Source organism: Lineus longissimus, chromosome 7 (genome assembly GCF_910592395.1).
Source record: "Lineus longissimus chromosome 7, tnLinLong1.2, whole genome shotgun sequence".
Classification (NCBI taxonomy): domain Eukaryota; kingdom Metazoa; phylum Nemertea; class Pilidiophora; order Heteronemertea; family Lineidae; genus Lineus; species Lineus longissimus.
The window spans coordinates 6,855,497-6,879,162 of record NC_088314.1 but is presented as its reverse complement, the minus strand read 5'-3'; the positions used below and the strand labels follow the sequence as shown (position 1 = coordinate 6,879,162).

At 42.4% G+C, this 23,666-nt stretch overlaps 1 protein-coding gene across 5 annotated transcripts in view; it reads left to right on the top strand.

Moving 5' to 3' along the window:
- The window catches only part of LOC135491518 (dynein axonemal heavy chain 3-like), a 47,879-nt gene that overhangs the window by 15,968 nt on the left and 8,245 nt on the right, over positions 1-23,666 (top strand). For 3 of the 5 annotated variants that reach the window (XM_064777463.1, XM_064777465.1, XM_064777461.1), the window contains 54 exons: positions 1,100-1,356; positions 1,772-1,976; positions 2,085-2,288; positions 2,455-2,585; positions 2,777-2,972; positions 3,089-3,472; positions 3,585-3,713; positions 3,903-4,103; positions 4,246-4,385; positions 4,572-4,662; positions 4,774-4,841; positions 5,069-5,297; positions 5,585-5,737; positions 5,945-6,086; positions 6,237-6,435; positions 6,549-6,777; positions 7,010-7,180; positions 7,426-7,563; positions 7,755-7,898; positions 8,026-8,190; positions 8,376-8,510; positions 8,691-8,778; positions 8,967-9,097; positions 9,257-9,478; positions 9,670-9,803; positions 9,982-10,221; positions 10,463-10,607; positions 12,030-12,268; positions 12,398-12,547; positions 12,684-12,903; positions 13,034-13,297; positions 13,446-13,622; positions 13,985-14,314; positions 14,441-14,536; positions 14,685-14,876; positions 15,027-15,160; positions 15,364-15,526; positions 15,763-16,104; positions 16,219-16,290; positions 16,569-16,769; positions 17,042-17,197; positions 17,363-17,458; positions 17,743-17,847; positions 18,004-18,137; positions 18,248-18,419; positions 18,553-18,639; positions 19,531-19,647; positions 19,946-20,131; positions 20,406-20,543; positions 20,655-20,759; positions 21,047-21,207; positions 21,596-21,767; positions 22,015-22,140; positions 22,275-22,452. In XM_064777463.1, coding sequence (XP_064633533.1) covers positions 1,100-1,356; positions 1,772-1,976; positions 2,085-2,288; positions 2,455-2,585; positions 2,777-2,972; positions 3,089-3,472; positions 3,585-3,713; positions 3,903-4,103; positions 4,246-4,385; positions 4,572-4,662; positions 4,774-4,841; positions 5,069-5,297; positions 5,585-5,737; positions 5,945-6,086; positions 6,237-6,435; positions 6,549-6,777; positions 7,010-7,180; positions 7,426-7,563; positions 7,755-7,898; positions 8,026-8,190; positions 8,376-8,510; positions 8,691-8,778; positions 8,967-9,097; positions 9,257-9,478; positions 9,670-9,803; positions 9,982-10,221; positions 10,463-10,607; positions 12,030-12,268; positions 12,398-12,547; positions 12,684-12,903; positions 13,034-13,297; positions 13,446-13,622; positions 13,985-14,314; positions 14,441-14,536; positions 14,685-14,876; positions 15,027-15,160; positions 15,364-15,526; positions 15,763-16,104; positions 16,219-16,290; positions 16,569-16,769; positions 17,042-17,197; positions 17,363-17,458; positions 17,743-17,847; positions 18,004-18,137; positions 18,248-18,419; positions 18,553-18,639; positions 19,531-19,647; positions 19,946-20,131; positions 20,406-20,543; positions 20,655-20,759; positions 21,047-21,207; positions 21,596-21,767; positions 22,015-22,140; positions 22,275-22,452 — 9,184 coding nt within the window. Of the gene's footprint in view, positions 1-279; positions 301-1,099; positions 1,357-1,771; positions 1,977-2,084; positions 2,289-2,454; positions 2,586-2,776; positions 2,973-3,088; positions 3,473-3,584; positions 3,714-3,902; positions 4,104-4,245; positions 4,386-4,571; positions 4,663-4,773; positions 4,842-5,068; positions 5,298-5,584; positions 5,738-5,944; positions 6,087-6,236; positions 6,436-6,548; positions 6,778-7,009; positions 7,181-7,425; positions 7,564-7,754; positions 7,899-8,025; positions 8,191-8,375; positions 8,511-8,690; positions 8,779-8,966; positions 9,098-9,256; positions 9,479-9,669; positions 9,804-9,981; positions 10,222-10,462; positions 10,608-12,029; positions 12,269-12,397; positions 12,548-12,683; positions 12,904-13,033; positions 13,298-13,445; positions 13,623-13,984; positions 14,315-14,440; positions 14,537-14,684; positions 14,877-15,026; positions 15,161-15,363; positions 15,527-15,762; positions 16,105-16,218; positions 16,291-16,568; positions 16,770-17,041; positions 17,198-17,362; positions 17,459-17,742; positions 17,848-18,003; positions 18,138-18,247; positions 18,420-18,552; positions 18,640-19,530; positions 19,648-19,945; positions 20,132-20,405; positions 20,544-20,654; positions 20,760-21,046; positions 21,208-21,595; positions 21,768-22,014; positions 22,141-22,274; positions 22,453-22,671; positions 22,702-23,666 lie in introns of all 5 variants that reach the window. The other 2 variants (XM_064777462.1, XM_064777464.1) reach the window with 2 other exon arrangements.

The window sequence follows — 23,666 nt, the reverse complement described above, 5'->3', positions numbered from 1 at the left end:
TGCTGTTCTTAGAGATAGATATTTCGTCACTCGGCCAGCTTAAACATGCAACACAGTATTAAGATAGTGTACCAGAAGCTTGTTTTAAACTTTCTAGGTTTTATTTTCCCGTGTGTGCTATATATTTGTAGATAGATGCACGCTCATTAAAAAATATAGATGTTTCAGGTGACCATCAAAATAGGATTATTTTCCTTATTCTTTAGCTTCAAACCGATTTTGAGTATTTAGTTCTCCTGAATAAATATATTTCCTACAGTAGATTTTTAATAATTACAGTTTTCAAAAATGCAACTTGGAGTGAGTATAAGAATATGAGGCAATTAACCCCTGTCTTCCTATCCTATACTTCTCATCTTCCCCTCCATGTAATCTCTTAAAGCTGAACTGTCCAAAGTTGTAACCAATTCAGCTGGTACATGTATGCAATGACGGACTATCATATGATAGTGTAGAAATGTAGGCTATTGCTTGCATGGATGTGTTTAATGTCGCCTGTAACTCAGTTTTTGCATTATTATATTTGTTTCATCTGAGGTAATGGGAATTCTATCGTTAGAAAAAGCAATATTTGCCTGTTGATCTGTTGAGACTAATTGGTCGCCCGATTTAATGGAGGTTTTAATGGATATTATAATGTTTGATGCATGTATTATTCACATCTATCACCAATGCATTTATCTGTAAGTGGTTTTGTATGGAAGCTTGGCAACTGGCAGATCAAATGTAACATAATAATTTGATTCATTTTTTTATGGATGCTCAATCAGAATTGATGGATGTGCTAATGTTTGTGCAAATATCTGTTGAAATGGAATGTTAGTTTAATTGCCTGAAATTGTGTCCCCATGCATGTGAATGTAGGTGGACTTTTCAGTTAGCCCGTGAAAAATCGATACTCTGATGATGATATACTTATCTTAAAGGGAGACGATAGGCAAGAGCTATGAAAGTGCAGATGGAAACTCATAAAAAAGTAGATCAAACATATTGAAGTAATAATCCGCCTTGTCCTTTAAGAGTGTACCATCTGATCAGTTGGACTTGCATGGTTAATGAGTGCGTAAAAGCTTTTGACATTCGCCCTCTCTTTCCTCAGGATGAAGATATGACCTTGAACGAGAGTACAAAGTTTGTCCCATCTTTCACCGGCGTCTGTGAATTCTTCAACACGATCGTCGACACCATGGTCGAGAGCGTTTTCAACATTCCGCGTGTTGAATACAAGTTGTTTTATGAGGTGGAAGAAGCGGAGAGAGTTTGCATCAGCACCGTTAAAGTCGACGAGGAGATTGTCTTAAAAGCTAAGGAGAGGATCCATAGGGTTGTCTTTAGCAATAGCCATGGTCCTACTCAGTAAGTGGCCTAGTGCTCTGTTTATTTTGTTTCAAAATATGAATGCAAAACAGCCGATGTTGTTGTGAAATAGGTAAAGTTTTGTTTGAAGTTGAGTGGGAACTGGTATGGCCTGGTGCCACTTGTGGTCTTAGGGTGGTCACTTTGCTGCAATTGTGATACCCATCAAATGAGACCAAAGACCAAGATATCTGATATCTTGCTATGGTACCAATGACAGGGCAATTGCAATACCCTTTAAATGTCAGAAGTAGAAGTGTCTTGTAATGATCTTCTCCTTCCTGACCAATATTCAGATTTGGCCGTGAGTAGTCATACGTGGTAGGCAAAGAACAAATGTCACGAGCATCAATAAAGAAAAAGGAAAAAGATGAGGGGTATTAGGGTAGGAGTTGAACATCTAATTTTTTTCCAGCTATGCAAGCATCTACAACCCATACAAATACTTGTTGACGAAAGAGGCCGATAGGCGGGTGGACAAGTTCATAAACAAAGAGCGCCACCTACGGGACTATGTGCGAGAGATCGAGAACTTGAAAAAGATGGCGTCCGATATTGGGTCGATGCCAGTCTATGTGCCAATGCATCTGTTCCTGTTGGACTGTGATACATTCCATGAGGTAGGGCCATCACCGTCTTTTAGTTTCTTTTATTTTTCTGTGGGTACTAAAATATCAATGTAGCTTTTGAGTATTATATAGTAACTTAATTCCTATTGTCACTTTCAGTGGATGATAAAGAGATCGCGCTCGTTAGCGGATGTGATGATCATGAACATCGTCAACAACAGCCGAAAGTTCAACCGCAGCATCTGTACGCAGTATGACACGATAGTGAAGCATATCACGTCACAGGCGGAGTCGACAAATGATCTGGTTCAGCTGCAGAATTATGTCGATAATCTGCAGGTTGGAGAGCTGCTCAAACTCAAGGTAAAAAAGTTACATCTAAAAGAACTCTGATATCATAAAGGAGGTTTCAATGTACTTCATGATCACTTGGCCTGCCAAAATCATGAAGGACAGTGAATTTTCCCCCAGTGGACAGGGATTTCAGTCCCATTGTTAAAAAACTTCATGAATTTCTTGCCATTTTCAGGAGAAGCTCGAGATAGCTGGCGGGAACCTCCTCTTCCTGATGGAATATGCATATCTACCCAAGGATGATGTCCTGCTCAATGGTAACACATTCTCCTGGCCGGATAGGATTGTACCTATCATTAAAAACAGGTAAGCATCTCTTGACTGTCTCGTCATTGTGTTGTGAGCTACGAGACTTTGTGATGTTATGTGGTGCAAATCCATTTAGCATCTAAACGCAGCCTCGTGAATCTAGGAGGCTGTCCAGCAATAGAAGCTTGTAATGCCCTCGATTAAAACGTGAGTTTCCTCTTGTTTTAATATACTCCTCTTCTTTACAGTGAAATGAAACTTCAAAAGCAGCATGACATGGCCTTGGCCAAACTCGCTGACTGGCAGAACAAGTTCACTGCTAAGCTCGAGGAGAGCCTGAAGGCTGTGAAGGATTTCTCAAGCAGGGATCGGATGTCAGAGGCGGAGACCTACCAGCTGGAACTTCTAGAAATGGGTGAGAAGGTGGAGCAGTTCATTGCTGAGGTAGGTATCAGTGTGATTGCCAGTGGTTATGGTTAAGACTGATTAGTGATCTGCCCATCGTGGGTTCGATACCTTACACTGATATATTGCTTGTCATGAAATGTTATTTTTTTCAGAAACTGCGTATAAATCAAGAAGAATCACTCCTTGGTACTGGACAACAGACACCTTACAGCGAGATCCAAGTCATTCAGAACAAGAAAGACCCATATGATAAGCTATGGAACGCGGCGGTCCAGTTTCATCGCCAGCACGACAAGTGGATGAATGGACCGCTGCTGGAGGTCAACGCAGAAGAGGTGGACGATGAGGTGCAACAACTATGGAAACTAGCCTACAGATTGACAAAGACGTTTGGTCACCCTGACATGAAAGGCCCGTTACGTGCTGCAGCCACCATCAAGGCCAAACTGGAGAAGTTCAAGATAAACATGCCGCTGATTAATGCCTTATGTAACCCTGGCATTAAGAATAGACACTGGGCTATGATGAGCGAGAAGGTAAGTGGGCCTACCGTGAAACACCGGATTGAGTCAAAATGCCCTGGGAATTGATAGGTAGCCAAAAGAGTCAAAACATCTTGAGATTGATATAAATCATCTATTTTTTCAGGTTGGTTTTGACATCTCTCCGAAGAAAGACACACCCCTGTTTGAAGTGTTACAGATGAACTTAGAGAAGTACCTGGACGATTTATCAGAGATCAGTTCTCAGGCCAGCAAGGAATTTGCCTTGGAGAAGGTAAGTTCTGTCATTCGTAGGCCTGGTGGGCGGGACATGATGGGTTAGACTTAATCTCTTGATTGATGGATAAGATGATGCCAACATGAGCCATCACTGCGACTTAGATGATGCTAGAAACAGCACTTCAAAAGTAGGATCAGTTTAAGTTAACCTGCATCTATTCATTGACTACCCTTTTCTTTCCAGGCTTTAACGAAGATGAAATCAGAATGGGAGTCTATCATCTTCAACTTCATCCCGTACAAAGATACGGGCGTGCACATCCTCTCGGCCATCGATGACGTCCAGGTGCTATTGGAAGATCACATCGTCAAAACGACGACCATGAAGGGGTCGCCATTTATTGGACCATTTGAAGCCGAGATCAATGACTGGGATCATCTAATGGTTGGTATTTGAAATTGCAATGGCTGTGTTCATTGTTTTCCTTGGTTGTTTGTTTGACAGAATTCCAAGCCAAAAATATGTCCCTGCAACTGCATGGATATGCATTAACAGTGCTGCATAATTCCCCTATTTTCTCTTCTAGCGTCGCATGATGGATATCCTGGACTCCTGGCTGAAGGTGCAAGCCTCCTGGTTATACCTTGAACCAATCTTCAGCTCGGCAGATATCAGGCAGCAGATTCCTACAGAGGGGAAAATGTTTGAAGAGGTTGACCACCACTGGTAAGCAGTTTTACTGAAACAGACCTTGCTATTTCGCTGTCACAAATGAGTGCAGTATGAAAAATTGGCCCTGTAGGCATGCCCTCCCCCACTCGGCAAATCTAAGGGTAGGAGGTGCTTGTACCCATATTCCAAAATGACCCCCCCCCCTGATAGATTTGATGTAAGTTATGTTTCATCTTTCAGGAGAACCATCATGTCAAATGCTGTGAAGAATCCCCAGGCTCTCGTCGTCGTCTCACAGGATCAGATGTTAGAGAAATTGCAAGAATCTGAGGTAATTGTAAAATTATGATTTTGTAGATGATTTGAAGTCTCCTCAATGTTACTTAGGGCATACTCCGGTTTCTTAGTATTTCCATTAACCTGTGTCTTCTTTTCTTTTCAGACGATGCTAGAAAAAATCCACAAAGGTTTGAACGATTACTTGGAGACAAAGCGGCTGTTCTTCCCAAGGTACATGAGAATATCATTGCCAGAAACGGCTTCAATTCTCCGATTTTGGTGTACCATATCGCCTGACTTTAGATTGAGCAAGTTTCTGAAAAGCAGTTTGGTAAACACAGCACAGGGTTTATGCTCTGTGACATTTACCTGTTTGGAGCACAGTCTATACGTGGCAACAATCTTGACAGAGAGGCTTCCAGTGTCGACAAAACCTCATTCTAGATATCGTTTTTCAGGTTCTTCTTCTTGTCAAATGATGAACTTTTGGAGATTTTGTCCGAGACGAAGGACCCGTTGCGAGTGCAACCACATTTGAAGAAATGCTTCGAAGGAATCGCCCAGCTGTCATTCGATGCCAACAAAGTGATCACAGCGATGGAATCTGCCGAGAAAGAAGTTGTCGAGTTCTCAAAGAAGATTGTCCCAGCTGATGCAAGAGGGCTGGTGGAGAAATGGCTGCGCCAGGTTTGTCCTTTCCTGCTGCTCTCTGGGCCAAGTTTTTCAAGTCACGTCGGTGCTAACTTGGAGTTGTCTTCTTCTAAAGTTAGAGTCGGGTTGGTGAGAAATGACCATGCCACCAGTCTGCTCATGGGAAGTTGCGAGATCAGACATGAACAACAACAGTCATGAAGAAGCCAGGACAACGGTGAAACTGTAGACAATCTGCAGTGAATTTGAATCCTGTGAACAAATTGAATGTCATAGTGATATTACTACTTCACTGTTTACAGTATCAGTGCTTTCTTCTCCAGGTTGAAGAAGTGATGAAGCTAAGTCTGCGTGAGACAATGACAAAGGCCACAGCTGCCTACCCCAACACTCCGAGGAAAGACTGGGTGATGAACTGGCCGGGTCAGGTCGTGCTGGCATCTAGCAGTATACACTGGACAACGGAAGTCACAAACGTGAGTGAATTCCATTGAATTATTTTCTGGGAATTTGGCAATAAGATTTGTGTTAAGGAAGAACATTCTTTGGGGTAAAGAGAAAAACAAATGTTACCATCTTTTTTGCTTCGGATCTGATGCCTTAGTTCCTGCCAGTCAAGCGGTAGTCCAGAGAAACGAACCTTGGGTCATCTTGTGTGCTTCTTACCACTCTTTTTCTTTCAGGCGATCCAAAGTCCAGGTGGGTTAGAGGCCTACTTGGCTAAGAGCCAGCACCAGATTGAGGAGATTGTAGGCCTGGTCAGAGGCAAGATTCCGAAGATGGCGAGGACAACACTCGGTGCTCAGATTGTTATCGATGTTCATGGTAAGTGCTTGGTGAAATCATGAGGGATTCGATAATTCAGGTTGTCCTGAAACCGAAAGGGGAGGTTATTTACTTAGTTGAAATAAGTTGAAATCATCTTTTATATTTGTAAGTGTGTATTCAGTATCAATATTTTTGTGTCATTTTCAGCACGAGACGTCGTCTCCAACTTGAATAACCTCGGCACTCAAAGTCCCCAAGACTTCTCCTGGATAAGCCAGTTGCGATACTACTTTGAGGACCAGCTGGTTATGGTCCGAATGATCACCACCACAGTGCCTTATGGATACGAGTATCTCGGGAATACAGGCAGACTGGTCATCACTCCGCTAACTGACAGATGTTACAGGTAGGAATGTCATCATCTTACAGTCGCTCAATGAAAACACTTTTCAAATCTCCCACAAATGGCTGCGAATACCTGATCTAATATCATTTGTTACTTAATTGTTACTTTTACAGGACTCTGATGGGTGCCCTCCTGCTAAATCTTGGAGGGGCTCCCGAAGGACCAGCTGGTACTGGCAAGACAGAGACCTGTAAGGATTTAGCCAAAGCTGTTGCCAAGCAGTGTGTTGTGTTCAACTGTTCCGATGGCCTGGATTACAAGGCGATGGGCAAGTTCTTCAAGGGTTTGGCTCAGTCTGGTGCCTGGGCCTGCTTTGATGAGTTCAACAGGATTGAACTTGAGGTGAGTAAACTGGTAGCCTGCAAAAGATAAGTGCCACTTGGAATGGAATGGCCTAGTGATGGGGTCAGCCTTAGTTGATTTCGATGTCCCAACTCATGACAAGAAATGGGACTCTGAGTTCAGTGGCTGACCGAATTAGTTGGCCACTTTGTTTGTTTCAACAGAACAGAGCACCACCAGTGGTGGCCCTCATCTGAAAAGAGGCAAATTATCAATATGTGTCTTTCTCTAGGTATTATCTGTGATAGCCCAGCAGGTTCAGACAATCCAGAGAGCAGTCGCTGAACAGGTGGCCACATTCAACTTCGAAGGGACAGAGATCTCAATCGACCCTTCATGTACAATCTTCATCACCATGAACCCTGGCTACGCTGGTCGAGCAGAATTACCCGACAATCTCAAGGTAAGGCCTGTTTTCGTTGGTTGGCCATTCCTGCCAATAAAACTACACTGATAAATGGAGGTTACCATTTACATCATGTGACATCACATGATCTATCACATCATATCGACCTCTGTTGCGTTGGGGGAGGGATTTCGTTGACAGAGTGCCCCACTGTCGGCGACAAGATGAGTTCCATCTCAGCAAGGTTGAGATCGTGTCTTCAGCAATAAGCATTAATCATATGTTCTTGTTTCCCTTTGTAGGTTCTGTTTAGGACAGTAGCCATGATGATTCCCGACTACGCTCTAATTGCTGCCATCTCACTCTATTCAATGGGATTCGTCAACGCCCGAAGTCTCTCTGCCAAGATTGTTGCAACATATCGACTCTGCTCTGAACAGGTAAATAGCAATGAGCATAAACAATGACCACTTCGAACAAGATATGGCCGCAGCATTGGGGTCATGCAGTACTCAGTCTGTGTGAAATTCCATTGAGGAGCACAAAAAGTGACTCGGACAATCTTCCACTAAATGTGTACTCCAGAGTCCCTCCACATATGTTATTCATAAAAGCTTCCCTTTGTCTTCAGTTGTCCTCACAACACCATTACGACTATGGTATGAGAGCTGTCAAGTCCGTCCTCACGGCTGCCGGGAATCTAAAGCTCAAGTACCCGGAGGAAGATGAGGATAAGCTCTTATTGAGGTCGATAAATGATGTCAACTTACCCAAGGTGAGTAAAGTTGGTGTCATGTTCCGGATGTCATGAGTTCGATTCCTTACATAGCACATTGGTTGTAAGCTTGGGCAAGTCACCTTTTGTTAGTTGAATTCTTATGTTTTTCTCCTTTGTTTTACAGTTTCTCTCCCCAGACATACCGCTTTTTGAAGGTATCATTAGCGACTTGTTTCCTGGTGTCGAACTGCCCAAGCCTGACTACGGCCACCTTGAGTCGGCCCTGATCGATGTGTTGAAGAGTATGGGCTTACAACCTGTGCCATGGTTCATTGAGAAGGTCATACAGGTAAGTTTTCATCAATTTATCACCATTGCTTAGAAAGTTGCCTAGAGTCTCTCGCTGATTGTGGGATTTGAACCAGGGAACCCTCTTGACTGCCAGTCGAGAGTCCAACTCCGAGGCCACAGTAGCTTATTATAATCCTTCATCACTTTTCAAGATTTAAATGGTCATGATTCCTTTACTTACAGATCTACGACATGATTTTGGTGAGACATGGCCTCATGATTGTGGGTGACCCAATCGGTGGGAAATCTTCAGCTTTCAAGTCTCTGGCAAAGGCTCTTGGGAACCTAAGAGAACTTGGACTCATGGAAGAAAATGCTGTAAGTGAAAATTTCACATTTAACTGAGCAGAATCTATATTCAATAATGGTGCGATATCGATTTACCTTTCACCGTTTTTTGTTGTAGCTCCCCGGCATCCTCCCATTGGGCCTGGTATCTTTCCTCATACACTCAAAGGCTCAAGTGTGAGAAATTTAAATTCAAATTCTTTGTTTCAGGTGCTGTATACAATCATTAACCCCAAGGCGGTGACGATGGGTCAACTCTACGGTTCCTTTGATCCCGTCTCACATGAATGGTCAGATGGTAAGCCAGTGTCTCCCTCTCTAAAAAGAAATCTTTGGATGTTGCAAACTTTTCTCTATTTCCGACTAGACGACATATAATTAACGGTCCAAAAATTCAGCACTTATTTAGGTTCCTCATGTTGCTTTCCTGTACTCTGTGTGCTGCCCCTTGATGATTGCATTCAGCAACATAATTCTTCTTTTCAGGAATCTTGGCTAACACATTCAGAGATCATGCTTCCAGCACCACTGAGGAACGAAAATGGATTCTGTTTGACGGTCCGGTCGATGCAGTGTGGATTGAAAACATGAACACTGTACTAGATGACAATAAAAAGGTAACATGCTGTTAGGCATTAATTCTCCTTGGAATTATTACATGTACATCAAATAGTATGTTAAGGTTAAAGCAAGTCCATTGATCACAAGAATGAGACTTTGGGGATTGATTAAATAGTAAATTGTAAAATATTTTCAATGCCGTCTTCATATTTCAGCTGTGTTTGATGAGCGGCGAGATTATTCAAATGAGTAACAAACAGAATATGATATTCGAGCCACAGGATTTGGAGCAGGCTTCCCCTGCGACGGTCAGCAGATGTGGTATGATTTACATGGAACCGATGCAGCTTGGCTGGAATCCGCTCGTCGAATCATGGCTGCAGACGTCAAAGGACATACCTGAAAACTTGACTGTTGAGCAGAGAAACATTATAAAGGTGAGTGGAGATGCTACTTTCTGATCTTCCTCTTCTTCTCGTATTAAGTTACTTCCTTCATAATGTTTAAGATGAGTGTGGGTGCCATAGTGGGTTACCTTCACTGGTCCTAATGGCGTTGGACCACTCATTGATCCCAGAGCTCGAGATGGAATAGAGCTCCAACGAATTTTGTAAATTTCTTCTTGCAGATGTTATTCGAATGGATGTTACCAGCGTGCCTTGAGTTTGTCTCCAAGAGTTGTCGGCAGTATGTCACGTGTCATTCCATGCATCTCACCATGAGCATGCTCAAGCTTTACGGGTGCATGTTGGATGAGCTCAGGTCAGTAACATTTTTAAAGTCTTCTTCTGTTGTCGATCAAATCAGATGGCAATCATATAGTGTCACTTCATGCCATTTTTTCGGGCAACATACATATAGGCCTACAGAATAATTACCCATGATTACAAACTGAGGAATGTTTTTTCTGAAAAGTTTTAAATCTCCTTTTCGTCTGCAGAGAAATTGGTAACCATGACGATGACGACCACGACATGTATGACGATGAAGAAGAAGAAGAAGAAAAGCCGCCATCGATGTCGGAACAGAAACTCATCGAGGAGCGGACGAACATGTTGATCTGTCATTTCTTCTTCTCTATCGTCTGGTCAATAGGGGGCACCCTCGAAGGCCTGTCTCGTGTCAAGTTTGACGAATTCTTGAGAAACGTGTTGGATTCAGAGTCGGGAAAAGTGCAAAGGTACGTGAAGCTATTGGAGAGGCTATTACCCTTATGCACACTTATGCTGTGATTGCACCACAATGGTAATGAGAAAATGTTGGACCTTTCCTGTGAAAAAGACTTTGTTATCTTGCAATGTCCCCTGGGGTATTCACTCTGCAGGTTCCCCCAATCTCTGTCGATTTCAAATAGAATCTGAGCATCATGCTTACCTTGTTTTTACTTCCTACGTGTAACATAGTTCCTTGCAATTTTGCAGGCCAAAGGATCTCAAGATTGCACGCAACCTCTTGATTCCGAAGAAGGGATCCATCTACGACTACGTTTACATTAGGAAGAACTTTGGGTCGTGGTGTACATGGTCAAGCTTGGTTGAAAAATTGGAGATCTCAAGTGGCGCCAAGGTAAGCTTGGGCATTGGTACAAAAAAAGTTTCTATCTAAACTTTTTCATTTTGTTGTTATATCTGGTACAGAAATCATTCCCGAAGGAGCCAGGAAACTGATACATGCACTGAAGCACCATTAAATTTGTTTGTGTTTTGATACTTTTTAATCTTTTTGTTTTGTTTGTGATTTAATCGGCCTGTCTTGTGCGTTTAATTCATCTTGGTGGTCATTTGTGTTACTTGTAACAATTGATTAATAATCTGATTAAATCGATTGATATTCATTATCATATTCAACTGATTCATTTTCTCTTGTTTCAGACTCTTGTGGTAATTTATTTATTTTTTAAACAAAGTAATTGTTGAACTTAAAGATCGAGAAGAGCTTTATAAAAACAGGGAATAGCATGCGGTTGTTAGTTGATATTAACCAATTTGTCCACACAAAAATAATGAGGTTATTGTGCAAAATTGTACTTTCAAGTACTCTTTTAATTAATGAACTATGCACCGATAACTCCAGTACAGCGATTCACAGTCACTGTTTTGTCGATTTCACAGGCTTTGTGGTCAGTTATCATGCCAAGCCATTATAACTTACATAAAATTAATCCAACGCCTGTGAGCACCTCCTGTGAGAGCCATGGGATTTCCCACTGTAGCGAAAACGAAGCTTTATTGTCACATTCCACATGTTTCACATTTTGTCATTTGGTTCCTCACTTGACCACAAAATTAACCCACAAAAGATGATTTCACGTTTTGCATGTGTCCTGTCTAATACATGTACATTAATACAATATGGGTTTGTCCTGTCTGTTTGTTAGCGTTTTGAAGCGATAGAAATTCAGAAGTTTAGGCCTACCGAGTGCTTCCTTTGATGATAAACATGTAGCATTAAAAAAAGGTTGTAGTCGGTTTCTAGTTTGTATATATAGTTTGTTTTTAATGGTAAATTGCTTGCATTCTCAGCTACAGTTTGGTGCCTGAGAAACGTCCTTGTTTTAAGGCCTATATTTATCATTTGTTTGTTGATGACATCATGTTTGTTGATGAAGATATCCAAGTTGATTTTTTCGCATGGTGATGGTGTTCTAATTTGCTGGGTTAACAATAACTCTGAAGAAGTCCATGTATATACTGGGTGACACCAAAAAATTGGTACACTTTTGAATTTTAATAACTTCCATAGTATCAATTACAGATTCACCGAACCTCAGCAACATGTAGCAAGGTCAATACTCTTGATTTCAAGTTTGTTTGACATTACCTGCATTAGTTATTTTGCAATATGCATTTACATTTTTTTGACACTTCTGCACCTGTGTAGGTTTAATTGGGTGGTCATTACAGGTCAGTGTCTTTGGCGAAGTGTAGTATATTCCTCCCGTTTCTTATTCAACACCCAAATTTATTTTCGAATCGTTCCGTGTTCCAGGTGAACGAGTTGATCATCCAAACGGTAGAGACTGTCCGCCAGCGCTTCTTCCTCAACAAATTCCTCCCGCAGAACAAACCGCTCCTGTTCGTCGGTCCCACGGGAACCGGGAAAAGTGCCATAACGAATGATTTCTTGCTCAAGTTGCCAAAAGAGAAATACATACCAAACAATGTGAACTTCTCAGCTCAGACATCTGCCAATCAAACTCAGGACATCATATTTTCAAAACTCGAAAGGTATGCACAGTGTCACACTCTAAACTTCTACCGTTATCGTGGGTCAGGGAAATAGAAGTGCATTTATACACAATGCCGCTGAGTATCAATAATTGCTCAGACGATTTTAACATATTTCATTTTCTCCAGGAGAAGGAAGGGTATCTACGGTCCACAGCTCGGCAAAAAGCTATGCGTGTTTGTCGATGATCTCAACATGCCTGCAAAAGAGAAGTACGGAGCCCAGCCTCCGATAGAGGTGCTACGCCAGTGGATTGACCAGGGATACTGGTTTGATAGGTAAGGGACTTCTCAGGCACCATGGCCTTCTCACGATGCCAACCACCTTCTTTCTGAGTTTTGCACATTTTCAATCAAATTGGTCAAAATGTAGTCCACTTTCCATGGGTAACAGAAACTCCATTCTTCTATCCAGGAAAGATACAAGTGTCCTTGAACTCGTCGACATCATCATGGTGGCTGCAATGGGTCCCCCTGGTGGTGGCCGTAACAATGTCACGCCGCGATTCTTGCGCCACTTCAACATCATCGGCATCGACTCGTTTAACGAAGAGACGATGAAGAACATATTCCAGCCAATCATGGACTGGCATTTCAATCAGGGATTCGATACAACGCTCAAGCGCTTCTCCAGGGTAAGTACATGAAGAAATTTGTGCACAAATCTGCTACTTGCTAAGGGCAGCCATTTTAATTCACCTACAACAACCAACAGAGGTCATTTAGTCTCAAATTTGACAGTTTCTTTCTAAATCCTTGTCTCAGATTCTCATCCATGCGACGACAGAAGTCTACCAACAAGCCATCAGCAATTTCCTCCCCACCCCAACCAAGTCTCATTACATCTTCAACCTGAGGGACTTTGCGCGGGTCGTCCAGGGCATCCTGCTGCTAGGGCCTAAGAAGGTCCCTATAGGTTCTGAGGGGGCACAGAAACTGCAGCGGCTCTGGGTACATGAGGTCTACAGGGTCATCTATGACCGGCTTGTTGACGAGGAGGACAGGGAGATCTTCTTCAAAATGGTCAAGGTAGGGATTGAGATACTCTAAACTGCCTTCATTTCTAGCTCCTTCACCAACTGCCTAGACACATTCTGCACTATTGTCGCCTGATGAAAAGAAGACACTTGCGTAAATACCTTTAGATCTCTGATAGATATTTTGGTATAATTTTCAGAATGTTGTCGAGAGTCAGTTCAAGGAGAAGTTAAATGCCATGTTTGCCCACCTTATGACCCCAGGAAAACATGTGACCGACGATGACATCAGAAGTCTCATGTTCGGGGATTACGTCGTGGTGAAAGACGAGGAGAAATCTTACGATGAGATTACAGATTTGAGTTTTCTACGTGAGGTAGGTTTGACAGTCTCGGTCATCATTTACCAGATGCATTGTGGGAACACTGGAGGTTTGAATCCTCTTCCCGGCGTCTTGCTAACGGGTATACTTGATGTGGTGTTAGAACTGGTCGTGGGTTGCAGTGGATTCCTGTTCCAGCGATCGTCCTAATTGGGTCACTTGATGGGGTGTTAGAACAGAGTTCCTTGGTTGGTTACCTGTTCTGCTTTCACAAGCTTCAATTGGAGACTAATCCCGTCTGGACACCCCAACATGCGTAAAAATTTAGGGGTCAGGGGGCTGTCAAGCCCTGAAGGAATTAGCATGCTATCCTTTAAGAATTTTGTACAATCCTTTGAATTTTCCTTATTTTTCAGACCATGGAAAAATACTTAGAGGAATACAACCTGATGAGCAAGGCCCCAATGGAATTAGTCATGTTCCAGTTTGCCATTGAGCACATCTCCCGCATCAGCCGAGTCCTCAAACAGCCAAACGGCCATTGCCTTTTAGTCGGGATTGGCGGCAGTGGCCGTCAGAGCGCTGCCCGCCTTGCAGCCTTCATGGCCGATTATGAACTCTTTCAAATTGAGATTACGAAGAATTACGGGTTTAACGAATGGCGGGAGGACATACGGACAATGATGAGAAAAGCTGGCGAGGAAGGGACATCGATGGTCTTCCTGTTTGGCGATCATCAAATCAAGGTACTAGTTACACAAATATTGCAAGATGATACACCCTGTTCTTCACTGATCAAACGAGATTTCCAATAAATACGGCCTCCCTGAACAATAGGATCCCCTTTAAACTTTTTTCTTTCGTTGTTTCAGGATGAGTCATTCCTTGAGGACATCAACATGATTCTGAATACAGCAGACATCCCCAATCTGTATGAAAATGAAGACAGGCTTGATATCATTGAAAAGGTAATGACACCCCACCTTTCAAGCTGCTAAGAACACAATTCTGTTGCTTGCATGACAAAAGAGAGTAGAGAGTGATTTCTTTGAAGTAATCGTGTAACCCGAAAAAAGTGATTACATGAAGCTATAAATCTACCCAATGTTCTTTCAGATGCAGCAGATCACCCATCAAGCTGACCCAAAAGCCGAGACAACACCACTTAGTATGTACTCCATGTTTGTAGAGCGTGTCAGACGGAACCTTCATGTTGTCCTGGCTTTCAGTCCGATTGGGGATGCATTTAGGAACCGTCTCAGGATGTTCCCGTCTCTCATCAGTTGCTGTACCATCGATTGGTTTAGGGTAAGTGGAGAGCAGTCAGATATTCTGAGTAAAGATGTCCCGCATTCGCAAGGCTGCGTGGGCTCAATCCCCTGTCATGGTTGCCACTTATTCCTAGCCCGATCAGCTAATCGGAGACGTAACTTTGAATTTTGTCGATTTCATTTCCAGCCATGGCCAGAAGATGCACTGGAGTTGGTTGCACACACCTTTCTGGATGATGTGGAGATGTCACAGGAAATACGCCACGAAGCAGTCGTCATGTGCAAACACTTCCATGAGAGCGTCAGGCAGTTGTCTCAGGAGTAAGTAGAGCATGCACCTATTGGCCATCAGGCATCGCCACTGACTTCAGCAGAATGTGACTTGGTCTTCCTGCCCAAGATTATGGCGTGTTTGATGCCCATCAGTGAACAGTGGCACTTCGAAGAGTGAATTTGATAAATTTCGACTTTCCTTTTGCCATAGCAATATGTTTTCAACATTTTAGGACATGATTCGTTTCCAGATATTACGACTCAATGCGACGCACAAACTATGTGACGCCGACCTCGTACCTGGAGCTGATCAAAACATTTAAGAATTTACTAAACAAGAAGCGGCTTGAGATTCTGACTCTGAAAGATCGATATGTCGTCGGTTTGGAGAAGTTGGAATTCTCTGAAAACCAGGTGAGTTACTGAGGTCTCTTGTCCAATTCTATAAGATGTTGCCTGTTGACATGTGTAAGGACTGCTGTTAGTTGTAACCATGACAACTGCCTCGGAGGAGGAATACTCCCTGGAGGATATACCTCCAAGCACAGGGCAATTTTGTAATTTGAGCTTAACTCGAATGATGATGAGGCCATTGCAAGTGCAGAGCAAACTTTGAAGATGCTTATCACGTCTTTTGAATTATTTTCAAGATCGCTATCATGCAAGTAGAGCTCCAGGAGTTGAAGCCCGTGTTGATTGAAACAAGTAAAGAAACGGAAGAGCTAATCATTATCATTGAAAAGGAGTCAAAAGAAGTGGAGGCCAAGAAAGCCATCGTGGAAGAGGATGAGGCCGTCGCTAATAAATCTGCCATGGAGGCCAAGGCAATTAAGGATGACTGTGAGGAGGTCCTTGCCAGGGCCATGCCAGCCCTGAGCGCTGCCATCGCTGCTCTAGACACTCTCAGGCAAAATGATATCACAATTGTCAAGTCTATGAAGAATCCGCCATCTGGTGTAAAGTTGGTCATGGAGGCTGTGTGCATCATGAAGGTGGGCTGTGACTCCTTTCCCCAATGCTGAAAATTTTGTTCCAACTTTTGCTACTGATGGAATTGGAACTGATTCAAAGTTCTATTATTTATCATTCATCGTATTTATCTTCAGCTGATTAAGCCAGAAAGAATGACAGATCCAAATGGAAAACAGTATGATGACTATTGGCCTGCAGCTAAAAAGGTAAGTTTGAGAGTTAATCTGAAATTGACTTGATCCATGAGTAAAAAGCAAACTTTGCAACTTCAGACTGATTTTCTAAAAACTAGAGAGACAGTGCGGTCTGGCAGTTAAAGCATCTCGCAAACGAGCTATTTCAGTTGCTGCAACCTGGGATCATGATTGCATGTGACAAAAATCGTTCATCGCAGGTACCTGCAACAAGAGTCGGTGATCAAACCCTGAGACATTCTTGCATCTAAATGATTTTGACAATTCTCAATATTCATTTCTGATTTCAGATGCTTGGTGACATGAAGTTCCTCGAATCGTTAAAGGAATATGACAAGGATAACATTCCGCCAGTAGTCATTCGTAAGATCCGGGAAAAATACATCACAAACCCCGAATTTGACCCAGCGATCATCAAGAACGTGTCATCAGCGTGTGAAGGATTGTGTAAATGGATAAAAGCTGTTGCTACATATGACGAGGTGGCTAAGGTAATGACTGCCGCAGACAAGCTATATGCTTACAGAAGTCTATCCCCAAAACTTAGCGAGTCCAACACTGTTGCCATTGTTAGCAGATCAGGGCCAAGATGAAATGGTGTTTGAAACAAACACCAGCTGTATTTAGCACAACTGGGCTTATCTCCTTAAGTAAGTTTCATTTACAATAGTAGCAACTTTATAGTTAAAGTTAATTGAGCCACCAGGCCCAGATGGCAATGGAATCCATCTGAAAATTTACTCATATCGTATTTCTTTTTCAGATCGTTGCACCAAAACGTAAGAGTCTCATCGGTGCAGAGGCTGTGTTGGCAGAACAGATGGCAAAGCTAAAGGAGACACAGGCGGAGCTGAAAGAGGTGTCGGACAAACTCAGCATGTTGATGGACAACTTGAGTATGAAGCAGCAAGAGAAAACGGTATGTCTGTCAGATGTGCTTTTGGTAAAGATAGCATATGAGGCTGAAGTCAGCACAATTCTATTTTTGACATCAGAAGTTCCAAAAACTGCTGTGAGGTCAACTGGTTGAGAGACTGGGAGTTCTTGTTTTGCATTCATAATTCATATCACGTTCTTTTTGTAGAATCTCGAAGACAACATAGAACTGACCAAAGTGAAGATAATCCGTGCTGAGAAGCTCATCAGTGGGCTCGGTGGAGAGAAGAAGAGATGGACTGAGGTAGGTTTTGCTTTGCTTTTCTCAGTCGTGGTCTTCTGCATGTTTGCTTAAAGCAGCAGTTTGTTGTGTGACTATTATATTGGCTAATACTCCATCTGCCAGGGAAGACTAGACCATCACAAGATATAGATTTTTCCTTCCAAGGCAGTGGAATGACCCCCTCATCCAACACCTCAATTTGACATCTTTAATCAAGACAGCTCTACTAAGGAAAGCATTTGACAGTCCTAAGGGTGTCCCTAATAGAGATGTTTTACTTTACCTTTGTGATCTCCATGTTCCAGAATGTCAAGAACCTCAGCTACACCTATGACAACATTGTTGGTGATGTACTCCTCTCAGCAGGTGTGGTTGCTTACCTTGGACCATTTGAATTAGCTTACAGACAGGTGAGAAAAATTATTAACAGATTCTTGCTGCATTTGCAGTGTACTTCTGCAAACCTTGGTATATAGGCCAGGTGGTAAGTTTTTTCTCCGATTTCTATTAAACCCTCTGTCCCTTCTGGTTTCCTTTATTATGATTCTATACCTTCTTTTTTACAGGACTGTTTGAAGGATTGGCATGAGAGGTGTGAAGGGAAAAACATCCCAATCTCTGACCATTTCTCTCTCTCGTCGACCCTCGGCGAACCAGTCAAGATCAGAGACTGGCAGATAGCCGGGCTGCCAGTTGATAAGTAAGTTAGTTGACCCATTCACCCCCGTATTTCAAATCACTTAAAAAACCTTGTTTGAAGGTCACGTCCAACAAGTTCCCAATTTTACAATATTCTTTTACATTTTACAGTTTCTCGGTTGACAATGCTATCATTGTTTCCTGCGCTAACCGATGGCCTCTGATGATTGACCCGCAAGGCCAGGCCAACAAATGGATCAAGAATATGGAGAAAGCAAATAAGCTTGCTGTAGTCAAACTCTCGGATCCAAACTATACGAGGGCGCTAGAGAATTGTCTGCAGGTAAATGGTCTTGTGTACTCGGTCACATGTTCCTTGAAGAAAAACAATGTTTTGACAGGGCTTTTCACTTTGGGGGAAAGCCAGGGGTTCAGTCACCGTGAGTCTACCTGAACTGTTTCTTGTTGTTTTGCAGTTTGGTAATCCTTGCCTCCTGGAAAATGTTGGTGAGGAGCTTGACCCAATCTTAGAACCACTGCTCCTCAAGCAAACATTTAAACAGGTGAGTAATCTGCAAAATAATTGGAGATACAAGTTTTAACTGCTATTGACCCACAGGGCGATAATTAAAATAAGACCCCTACTGCACCACTGACCTGCAGAGCGGTAACATGTGTAATAAATTTAATTTATCCGAGTGTTCTGTCAGTATTTTTTTATGACAAGACATTTTACTACAACTCTCATTAATCATTCATTCTAACTTGTTAAGTTTTATTTTCCTTTGGTTGTCTAGCCACATGTAAGTTGACAGTATCATTGGTTTGTGTGTGTGCTAGTGTTTTTTCCGTACGTTTTCAAGGGGTTGAAGAAATCAGGTCGACTTTTGTCAGTAGTTAGAGGACCCCAATGTTTTCATTGTCAGCAATGTCATGATATGTTTACATCTTGTCTTGTTGTTTCATGCAGCATTTATCAATCGCATCTCTCCGGTATAGAATCCTGACGTTTTAAACCAATGCCATCACCAAACAAATCACGACCACGGTCAATGCTTGCATTCATTACTCATTATTTAGTGAAAACTAGCTAGTTTCTTGATTGTTATTTTCATCTACTAATCATTGCACTAAAAGTATTCTCCATTCAATATTAAATATCCACTCGATGCCTATTTCATTCTCAATCAAAGTTTTCATAATGATATAAACTGTGTGCTGCTGCTAAAGTAGTCTGATGACACCCGCAGCCAAGATCAGTCCTACATTACCTTATCAAGATGGTGTTACCGCAGGCAATAGAGTTGATTCACTGGACTGAGTGATTTGAGGGCCTATGATAGCTAGACAATGACATATATTTTAGCGATTTCTTTCAACTTGAAATGGTATTAACATCCACTTCTGCCCTGTGCGCTCTAAGCCTTTCAATTTGTTCCCTGTTCACTTTCCAGAGTAATGTAGATTACATAAGGATTGGTGACCGCATCATCGAATACAGCAAGGATTTTAAATTCTACATCACCACAAGTTTGCGGAATCCGCACTATCTTCCGGAGGTCTCTGTCAAGGTAGGTCAACTCTCAGCGTGAATGTGTATCGATGTTGTTTTCTGTTGTGTCAGTCATGGCTTCTTTGAACAGAGCTGCTGAGGATTGCAGTCAAAAAGACCTCTTGTTTGATGGTTTGCTTGTGACATAGATTAATGCTGCACTTGGGTTATCTATCTATCTATCAATCACATTTGTATAGCGTCCAACTCAACTTTTATCAGACTCTATCTAACTTCAGAAACGGACTGCCCCTTTACATGCTGTATCAAACTAATCGGCCAGCTGTTTAACCTGGTGCATCTATTTCTCTTCTTAGGTGACGCTCCTCAACTTCATGATCACACCACTAGGTCTGGAGGACCAGTTGCTGGGGATTGTAGCGGCGAAAGAAAAACCTGAGTTGGAAGAGAAGAAGAACCAGCTGATCTTAGAAAGTGCCAAGAATCGCCGCCAGCTCAAGGAAATTGAGGACAAAATATTGGAAGTTTTGTCGTCATCTCAGGTAGGTCATTTCAAGTGATTTGCAAGTGATATCTAAGAGATTTGGTAGGTTAAAGTCTGCTGCTGTGGGCCATCAGGCCAAAGCTAATCCCTGATAAGGTAGCATGATGCACCTTGGACAGTAGGAGAGCTGGGGATATTGATTATCGCCCATTGACGTCACAGGTTAGGCTTGTACCCATTCCCAGATCAAGAGGAGCAATTAAGGGTTCCTTGCATGTACTGTAAACCCAAAATATTTGCCTGCCTTTTATTTTTGTGTTTTTGCTTTTCAGGGCAACATTCTTGAGGACGAAACGGCCATTGACATTCTCTCCTCCAGTAAGGTGCTATCAGCGGAAATCTCAGAGAAACAGGAAATCGCTACGAAGACGGAGATCGAAATAGACGAAGTCCGGAATGGTTACAGGCCGGTGAGTAACTTACGGGGATGAGTGCATCAATGAGGTCGAAATTCCTGAGCTGAAATGCATTACACCACATTCTTGTCAAAATAATGTACGATATCATTTGATCTTTTTCAGGTGGCAAAACACAGCAGTATCATGTTCTTCACAATCCAAGATCTTGCCAACATTGACCCGATGTACCAATACTCTCTCAATTGGTTCATCAACTTATACCTACAGGTAAGGCAAGTTTAGTTAGAGGACTTGTTCTTCTAGGTTCAACTGGTTAAAGTCAAATCATATGTGTCAATGAATGCGTAGAGTCCCAATTTTTAAACATGCCACAAAGGCTTGACCCTGCCGATTCCTGGAACACTGCGAAGGAGTCTCCTCTCGCTCTATCTTAAGGACAGTAAAAGCATGCCTTCTGCTTCTCTGTGTGTTGAAGTGTCGAGTTTTCGACTTGGGAAGTCCATGCCTTGGCCAGTACCTATTTCTCTTTAATTATTTCTCTTCATCATTTTCAGTCGATTATGAACAGTAAACCCTCATCAACACTCCATGAGAGAATCCAGAACTTGAACGACCACTTCACCTACAGTATCTACCAGAATATCTGCCGCTCTCTCTTCGAGAAGGATAAACTGCTCTTCTCGTTCCTGCTGTGTATAGGAATTGCTAAGGGAGAGTAAGTAACATTCTAACCGCTATCTCTTCGAGTAAATCTGCTAGTCTGTGGGAAGATCCCCTGAGTTCCATTATGTTGGTGCATAATGTACTTCCTGGGAAGAACTCTCGAGTTGTGTCGGTACACTGGCCTTTAGGTCTTCCTCTGTACCTCACAGTTTCTTCTCGATATTTTGATTCTTTGGCCAGGCCACTTTCAGCAGGGCTTCAAACACAGCCCAGTTTTGGAGGATGGGATGTGATTGCTGACTGAGACGTTTTGGGTCCATATCCCTTCCGAGTTCTCTCCCCTTAACACCCTATAGAAGTCAATGTGGTGCCTGTGTGCCAAAGAGCAAAATCTCGGAACATGAAAACGAACTAAACTTTAATGTTTGGCACATTTTCAGCGGGTGGATCGATGACCGTGAGTGGCGGTTCCTTCTGACTGGTGGCGTTGCCTTGGAGAATCCCTTCCCTAATCCTGCACCCAACTGGCTCACGGAGAAGTCCTGGGCTGAGATCGTCAGGTGCTCAGACCTTCCCGCCTTCAAGGGATTTGTTGACCACTTCAAAGCAAATGTAGGTTGGACAAGTGAGGATTTTAGGGAGCATGTTGGAACTTTTTCTGCTGGAAGAGTGAGGAAGACTATCAAAAGTTGCTTTGTTACAAGAATGGACAGATTTGTATCGCCAAAAAGTGATTTTGTACCTGCAAGAAGTGTCATAGCTTTGCATTCATTCCCCAGCCATACTGTAAATACCTTGACTATAGAAATGCCTGCACCTAAAACTGCCAGTTGTTTGATAAATTCGTTCGTATTTCCAGTTGAATGAGTGGAAGAGAATATCCGACTCACCGAATCCTGAAAAAGAGAAATGTCCATCGCCTTGGGATGACCAACTGACTAAGATACAGGAGTTAATCGTACTGCGGTGTTTGAGACCAGATAAGGTGAGTAGGTCTAAGTTATAGTTAAAAGGTTTAAAGTAAAGTGACGGTTTACTGTAATTCAATATGACAAGACACTATAACCTGATCGTTATAAATGTGGAAGATTTCATGAAAACCCCCTTTGATCTTTTCAGATGGTTCCAGCCATCCAAAACTTCATCACAGAGCGTATGGGCAATGAATACATCGAACCACCAACTTTTAACTTGTCGCTCAGCTACGAGGATTCGAGTTTTTTCTCACCGCTTGTCTTTGTGTTGTCACCGGGAGCTGACCCCATGGCGGGACTGTATAGATTCGCCGAGGAAAAAGGTAAGAAATGTAACGAAGTTTATAAGTTTTCTTTAAAAAGTTTTTGAAAAATTGTAAGGATTTGATGCTCTCTTCATGTGATGGTTGTCTCAGCTGTGGTATTTCTTGCATTTCATGATCGTTTCATTTCCTTGTTGTGAAACTTTGTGTCAATTTATCATTAAATGCCATGATATTATTTGGTGTATGTATTTGATCAGTCTATGTGTTATCGGATAGGTTACCAGACTGGAACGGTTAAAACTAAAGGTAAACGTTAGAGTGAGGTTTACTACCATGCAATATTTTCTAGAAAAATAGATATCTTTTGAGATTCATCGTACACTTTCTTCTAGACCATTTCTTTAGCTTTCAAGTTATTGGCAAATAGTTGGCAGGCAAACCTTTTGTGATTGCATAGTTTTGATGGCCAGGTTAACTAATGTCGTCAAAATAGAGCACGCTTTAGTCCCTTGTAGCAATTTGGTGAAAAAGAAAGTGTCTGCTTGAAACCTGTTACATGTAGGTTTGCTGTCTGTCCTAAAACTACTTAAGTCAACCCATGTCCATCTAGAAGTAGCTCAAGATTTATTGCGGTCTGTCGTGTGTTTTTCGTAGCCCTTTTAGATGGTCTGGTAATAGCATGAAATGATAGAATTGAGATCATAAAGTCATATTTTCTTGTACATTGAATGGTATAGAAGCCAATCGAATCCGCTAGGATCGAGGTGCTAGCCAGGGATACTTCAGAAGTCCCCTTCCTCGTTTCAGATAGTGATTTAGCAGATGGTGATTGTTTTGTTACTTTGCATGCGGTTGTAGCACAAGTTTTAAGGAGCTGCATAAAGGGCTTTACTGCTAAGCCTGTCATGCTTATACACAACTGGTTACTGTATGTTTTTGATGTGTGTCAATTTTGAGGGAGGGAGGATATGCACTCTAACACAATACACACAGTGACCAGCTGTTATCTAAGAGGCAGACTGTAGTTTTTAGGCTACACTTCAAGACGACCTGCCGGGGTCACTTCATCTGCTAACTATCTTCTATGAAATCTTCATGGGATTTCTCACCTGTTGGGCTTAAGTCTTCGTCAGTAGGCCATGTCAGTGGACCTCACTGACTCTATGTCAGCAGACCTCACACTCGGGCCCAACTTTATGTCAGCTGGCCTTGCTCTTTTAAAACTGCCAGTGAATCAGACTCTCATGTCAGATGGCCTGACTTTCGATCAG